The sequence below is a fragment of the Podarcis gaigeae genome, assembly GCF_964106915.1.
Source record: "Podarcis gaigeae genome assembly, chromosome: 9".
Classification (NCBI taxonomy): Eukaryota; Metazoa; Chordata; class Lepidosauria; order Squamata; family Lacertidae; genus Podarcis; species Podarcis gaigeae.
In genome coordinates, this window is record NC_139685.1 from 36,997,412 (window position 1) to 37,004,580 (window position 7,169).

The 7,169-nt window shown below is 39.6% G+C and overlaps 1 protein-coding gene across 6 annotated transcripts in view; it reads left to right on the top strand.

The window, feature by feature from the left end:
* The window catches only part of MARCHF1 (membrane associated ring-CH-type finger 1), a 117,197-nt gene that overhangs the window by 104,710 nt on the left and 5,318 nt on the right, over positions 1 to 7,169 (top strand). For all 6 annotated transcript variants that reach the window (XM_083755930.1, XM_083755927.1, XM_083755928.1 and 3 more), the window contains one exon: positions 6,748 to 6,895. In XM_083755930.1, coding sequence (XP_083612056.1) covers positions 6,748 to 6,895 — 148 coding nt within the window. The remainder of the gene's footprint in view (positions 1 to 6,747; positions 6,896 to 7,169) is intronic.

A 7,169-nucleotide genomic window follows, 5' to 3' on the forward strand; every position in this document is an offset into this window, starting at 1 on the left:
CTTCTGTGCTATTTGTCCGGGGACTTGGGTGGCGCTGTGTCTAAACCACTGAGCCTCTGGGACTTGCTGATCAGAAGGTTGGCGGCTCAAATTCACACGGTGGGGTGAGCTCCTGTTGCTCTGTCCCAGTTTTTGCCAAGCTAGCAGTTCAAAAGCATACCAGTGCAAGTAGATAAATTGATACCGCTATGGCAGGAAAGTAAATGGCGTTTCCATGCGCTCTGGCACTTGTCACGGTGTCCTCTTGTGCCAGAAGCAATTTAGTCATGCTGGCCACATGATGCAGAAAGCTTTCTGTGGACAAACACTAGCTCCCTCAGCTTGACAAGCGAGATGAGCGCAGCACCCCATAGTCACCTTTGACTGGACTTAACCATCCAGGGGTCCTTTACCTTTTACTGTTTGTTAATACATTTTCTCAGACTTAAAATTTCCCTGACAAGAAGCCTGGGAATGTGACAAAATGCAGATGCCATTCCTCACTGTGATCTTTTGCCCTTTTGCTATGTGATCATGCACTACATTCCTAGAATGTCCCCTTTGAACCATTCAGTTCTCTGAGTTGCTTCAATGGCACTAGCATTCAGGACAGTAACTGACCTGGACTTGGAGCTGTCATTTCTCCTTTGCTAGCAGACTACTGAATTTCTTGTGCTCTGAGGAGCCTTCTTTATCATCTTCATTCTTTTGAAGCTCACTACAAAGGTATGTTTTCCCCTGTTGCAAGCAGTTCTAGGGTACTACAGTTATGAAATGTCTCTACATTTGCACTTTTAATTATATTCTCTCTCTCCCTCTCTCACACACAGACTGATTGCATCTCTAAATGACAAAATTGTCTATGTAAATAGCATATGGTTTGGAAGCTTGTAATTAGATGCAAAATTATAGGAGTACATAAATTACTGTGAGCCAAACCTTTTCATTTAGCTGGAGGTTATGGGAGGCCTTGATGGAGATCATGTGCGTGAGGCAGGAGGCTTGCTATACAACATTGATGAAGAAATGCCTATGCTTTTCTGAGAGCTGTTGCACAAATTCAGAACGTATTTTGAAAGGGAAGAGGATGCCTCTGTGGTTCTGGGGAAGCTTGCTTGATGAATCTAAACATGATTGTTTTAAACAGCTGTCTAATAGAGTGAATGCTTTGCAGGCCATAAGCCCCAGGTTTAAGCCCTGATATGTCCACTTAAAGGGATCTCAGGTGGCAAGACTACAACTCTTGGGAGAGCCTGCTACTCAAAATAGACAATGTGAGTGGTCTGACGCAGTATAAAGACTACTGACTGTATGATATGTGTAGGCTGTCCCTGTGAGCTGGAACCCTGAGCGCTCAAGTTTCTAACTCATGGGGAGAGCTTACATGTCTTGGCAGCCTGCCCCATGCAGCCATGCTCTTAAACATGTGGATAGCATTGGGGAGGAGCCAGCATAGGCATGACAATAAAGGCAGGCTGAGTGAGTTCTCCCGATTCACTGAATTATCATTGCATGCCCTGGATGTTTGAGTGGGGCTAGTTTATTGCAAAATGCTGCTTTGGACAGTCACCTTGCAGTGACTTGGGGTGAAAGAACCTGTTCTAAAGGAGTGCATCTTCTGCAGAACTAGCACTTGAGAGACCCCACCACCAAGTGTCTGGCAAGCTTAATATGCACAAATAAGATAAGAATGCCTGGCATTTATACTTTTCCAAGTGCCCAAAGGGCTTTAAGAGCATTCTCCACAAACCTTAGCAACCCTGTAAAGGAGGCTATTATGACCATGCTGCCAACTAAGGCTCTGAGACACTGACTTGTCTAAGGCTACCCAGATTATTCCTTGCTGGGAGGGGGATATGATGAGGCTAAGGGCAGTTTCCTTTGGGTGGTTGATTATGCATAGGCTTGCTCCTAGGTGCATTGGTGGTCATTTAGTGATTTTGCTGTTTTATGTTGTATTTATTTAGTTACTATTTTTATTTAATATTTTGTTGACCGCTTTGGGAGCCTTTGCGTAAGAGAGCACTATATAAATAAAGAACAGCAACAAGTTTATAGTCAAGTGTTTTGGAGACTTCATGTGTTTTTATTTTATGTTTTAAAGGTGTAAACTGCCCTGTGATTTTCAGAAGAAGGGTGGTATATAAACTCAATAAATGAAAATAAAACTCTCCGAGCTGCTACACTGTAGTAGCTTTTGCAGCAGCTAATTTTTTTTTTTAAATTTATATATTTATTAAGGTTTTTAAATACAAGTGCAAAAGTAATAAACAATATAACATGTATCATAACATAGTTTCATAACTTCTTTGGACTCCCTCACGTCTCCCGCTCCCACTTACATCATTATAAATTTTTTCCAGCAATTTATCATCTTGTTTACATTCTTGTGTCCCATTCATTTAAATATAATCCAATAATTCTCCAAAAAGTTTATATTTCCTTTGATCTCATTTATCATCCTAATTCCACCTAATTTAGTGGTGCACAATTATTTATGATCTAGCATCCTTCTTAACAATCAACCAAATTACAGTATTTTTGTAAGTAAATCTTAAATTTCTTCCAGTCTTTGCAGCAGCTAAATATAAGAATGTATTTTATGCAGACCACCACTGTGAGCTGACTGCCCAAGGCAAACTAAAAATGTTTTTCATCACTTACGAGAGGCATCTACTGCACTGTTGCTCTCCTGATGTTCTTAGTTAAGTTTAGAGATGCTGAGCCTCTTGAGGCAAAAGCAGTGTCTCTGGGATAGCATCCTGTGTTTAAAGCAGTGTGGGAGAAAAGCAAAGGCCAGATCTGTGGAAATGTGTCAACAAATAGTACAGAAGAGAACTAATGAGGCAGAATCTTTAGGACTGTTTCACATGATCTGGTTCCACTTCATCTCAAAAGTGCTGTTCCACAATTGTGGCAGGAAACGGCATAAATTAAATTGCAGACTGAGAAAGCCATCAGCCATTTTCTCGGCTGTACCTCACTTTCCCCAGCTGGTGTGATCACAAGAATCAGAGCATGACCTGCTTTGCACAAACATTTCCCCATCTGATCACGGACACATGTATGATTGAACAAGAACACTAGCTGCTTGAAAGTATGGGAATTTTAAATTTCAACTATGCAAATCAAGCCTAAATAATAGGAAATGTACTCTGCTTAATGATGGTACAGCTGTTTGGATTCATGTTTTACAGAAGGCTCAAGCCAAAATGAAATGCAGTGCAAAACTATATGGTGTTCAATATGATTCCCTTTTTGCTTTTAGTCTAATGACAGAGCTGATAATTGAAAATGAAAACAATATAAAATTGGCAGATGGAACAGTCAGTCTATAAATATACGTTGTTTTTGAAATTGAAGGTTTTCTTTCAGTGGTATCATTTAATTTCCATTTTTAGGCAGTTTTATTTAGTGGCTATCTTTAAATACTATTGAAGTTCTTAGATGCTATTTTTGATTAGATTGTTTTTCAGTTACTCTGTTTTTGTAATCCTATGTAGTTTGGGGGGGGGGGAGGAGGCCTAGATACAGTATTCTAAGAAATATATTTTAACATTAATCTAGACATCCATGGTTGTGCTTAAATCATTGAGAATATGGAACATCTTTTGTACAGTCCTTTGCTACCCTCTAGTGTCTAACAGGCTGCACTTCTAGTCCTAACATTTCAATGTAACACTATTGAAATTTGGAATGTCTGGATTACTACATTGTGATATAACTAGGTGCAATTAATTCAGCAAAGTGGGACATATTTCTGAGCTTGCAAACTTACTTTTTAAAAATCCATGTTTTTATTCTCATTTTGACACTCTGCAACAGAAAATACAATAATCTGACATCAGTGACCAGGGTCATAGTTCAGTGACTGAGCATCAGCTTTGCATGCAAAAGGTACCGAGTTCAGTCCTTGGCATGTCCAGGTATACTCCTTTAGATACGCCTGAAATTACAAATTGTCAAAATAATCAAGTAGTAGACAATCCTGGGCTAGACAGACAAAGTCTTGACCTGGTATAATATACTCTATTCTTCCTTCTCTTCCTGGCTTGTTCCCTGTTGAGTGTGGCTTTTTAGCTCTTTCTTTAGGAACATGAGAAGAGCAAACTGGACCAGGCCAATTGTCTACCTAGTTCAGCAAAGCTGTCTTTGAAGTGGCCAGTCAAATAACTATGGGAAGGCATATGCATTTTCTGCTTCCAGCTTCTACCCCATTTGCCTCTTTCTAGTACTTTTATCAATGCTATTGCTCCTTCCATTGCACCCATGGCTCTTTAGCTATTTTCCCTTCCCCAAGAGCTATGCTGTCTCACACTCTCTATTTTTCCTTCATCTGTCCCAGTCTCATTTTCCTTTATTGCAATGTTTTGCCCACAAAGCTTTAGTTTGCACTTGGTTTGAATGAGGAAGTCGAATACAGCAGACTGTGATCATGAGACTTTCTGACCGACAAGGTAGTTATTTGGTGTTTTAATCTGTCTGTTAAATTTTTGAGTTGTTCAATGGTTGCATTCCTTTACACACTATTAATAGACACCTTGGAAGGCAGGATATATGGTAAGCTGCCCAACAATTAGGTGGCATGATATCTATGAAATTGTAAAAGAAATACCCTAAATGGGGGGGTGGACGAGCATGCATTACTGTCCAGTGCTTTTTTTTCTGGGGGGACGCAGGGGGATGCTTACCCCTGAACACTTTGTGAATCTTCGTACTTTTGTCCATTTACTGTATTTTTCCCCATTTTGAACTATAAAATGGTGATTTTCTTGAGTCAAAATGAGAGTACCCCTAAACATTTTTTTTAGGAAAAAATGCACTATGTCCACTTCTGCTCGTCCCTTGGTTTTTTTTTTTTTTTTTTAAAAATGTAAAACTCAATAAATATGAAAAAGCGGGAGGCAGGCCAAACAAAAGCATCATTAAGTTGATTTTTCTTTCCAAGTTTGAACTTGCTAGTAGCAGTGAGCATGAAGAAAGTGTAAGTCATTCTTATGATTTTTGATCGCTTTCACTTGCACATCTTTTAAAGAAAGCCGTCTGCTGTGCCCACTCCCCCAAAAATTCTCCAAATAAATGTATTGTGCTTCTGTGCATAATTGACTTGGTATCCTGTTGGGGTCGATAAAGTATATCCCCATCCTTTGCTCTTCAGCCGAAAGATGTTCCCATAGTGGCTAATCTGATGCTAGAGTTCTACTCTAACAGTACCTCTAACACCTTACTGACACATCTTGGGCAGATGGTTCTGCTTACTGCAATGTACGTTTTCTGCTTGTGTGTCAAATCTCATAATCACTTCTGCCTTAAGCAGCCATAGTTTCCTTTCTTTTGCCATGGGGGCAGGGGCACACATCATTGTCCAGTGATGGCGTTCTTTTAAATAGTATTAAAAGACAGGCAGGATGTAACTTGTTACAAATAAGAGAAATAGAAATATTTCTGACTTAGTGTGGCAATACTGCACTGGAAACGTCACAGTACTGTATATTGCAAAAAGCAATTTTAAGTTGAGCAGCTTATGACAATGTGTGCAACTTCTGTTTGAAGCTGAAAGCAATTTCATTGGCATGCAAAACTCACCTTATTTCTTCATCTTTCTCCAAGTTTTGTTTTTTATTTCCCTTCTGGCCTTATCAACTATTTGGAGTCATTTTGGAAGAAATGTAGCACGCATATTAAAATGTTGCTTTGAACATGCACTTCAGCCATGTAGTACTACAAGTAGCAGGAAGGTGGCAGTGTTGCACTGCATTACTCCACCACTTGAACAATATTAACGAGATTCAAAAGATGAAAAGCCTGAACAGCTCAGCATTTTAATCTACTTATGAAAGAGGAAAACATGATTTGCATGAGGATAAAAAGCCACATTTGATCCAGAGAAGAAAAATGCTTTTTGCTTAAGTTTCTAGGCCCACTATTGGGTTAATTCAACGTTCCTTATGACAGCTAAGGGACAAAGTAAATGTGGCATTGATTGCATGATTGGCCCTCGCTTGCTTTCTTATTTTGTTACTAAATAGGAGCTGTGGTAGGAAGGCAATCCAGGTTAAGACCACAATGGGAGCAAACCATGGGCATGATCCAGATAAGACCCTACACCTTCAGTTGATATACTTCTTGTTAAAAGCAGAGAAGGAACCAACCATGTGGTTAGTATGATGTCTGAATTCACCCTGAACTCCTCTGGAATTCAGGGTTGAGTGTCTTTCTAAGAATTTCTTAGAGGCCATTTAGTTTCCTTGTGTATATTAGGCCTCTATACCTGCCAGAAGACATTTTAAATACATGCAACAGACTTCAGAGTCGCCCAGTATGGGCCTGGTTCTGTCCCAATAAAAACTGTACTAATTTTAAAAGGAGATAAACTTTCCCATTTCAAGAGTGCCTGTAGTGGCAGAATTCTCTCTTCAAAATCAAACTGCACATACAGAATATTATTTTGCTGGTAGCTGCTACTATAGTCTTTAATGGGACAGGGAAACTTTTAAACAGTTGCTCAGCACGTCACAAAACTAATGAAAGGGTGCCTTCCTTGATAAGCCTGAATAAAATACATCATGGGTTTTCTCCAAAATTGAGCTTATTTTATTAATTTTGCTATTTCCCTTCAATTAAGGAAGCCCTGAATGCCTGTATTTTAGAGAACAAGTAGGAGATTTCAAAATTAAGTCATCCTCATTGCTAAATTTAGCGGGGCAGGGAGAGTTTAGTAACATAAGAACTCCTGCAAACCCAACCATTTCTGTTTGCCATTTGCAGTGGGAAAAACTACAGATGACAACAAGTGAGAGGAGGAAGATTGTCTGCTCGGTCACATTCCACATTATTGCTATTACCTGCGTAGTTTGGTCACTGTATGTACTAATAGATCGGACCGCTGAGGAAATTAAGCAAGGCAATGACAATGGTGAGTGTATTTATCATTTTCTTTATGTTCTTAGGTAGTATGATTTTAGAAATGGAGACAGAGCAAAACTGTAAAGGCAAGTGAGCGCACAGAACCAAAAGCAACAGGTTCAAATGGGAGCATTCACCCAACTTCCCTAGTTCCAGTGTTCTGAGAACTTTGGCTTTTACATAAAAGAAGCAGGTTTCTAGCCCCTTAGACTCCAGGCAACAGGTTTCAAAACCTGTTGAATTCCTGGGAATTCCAGCATCTAGGGGGGTTTGATTGCTCTGCA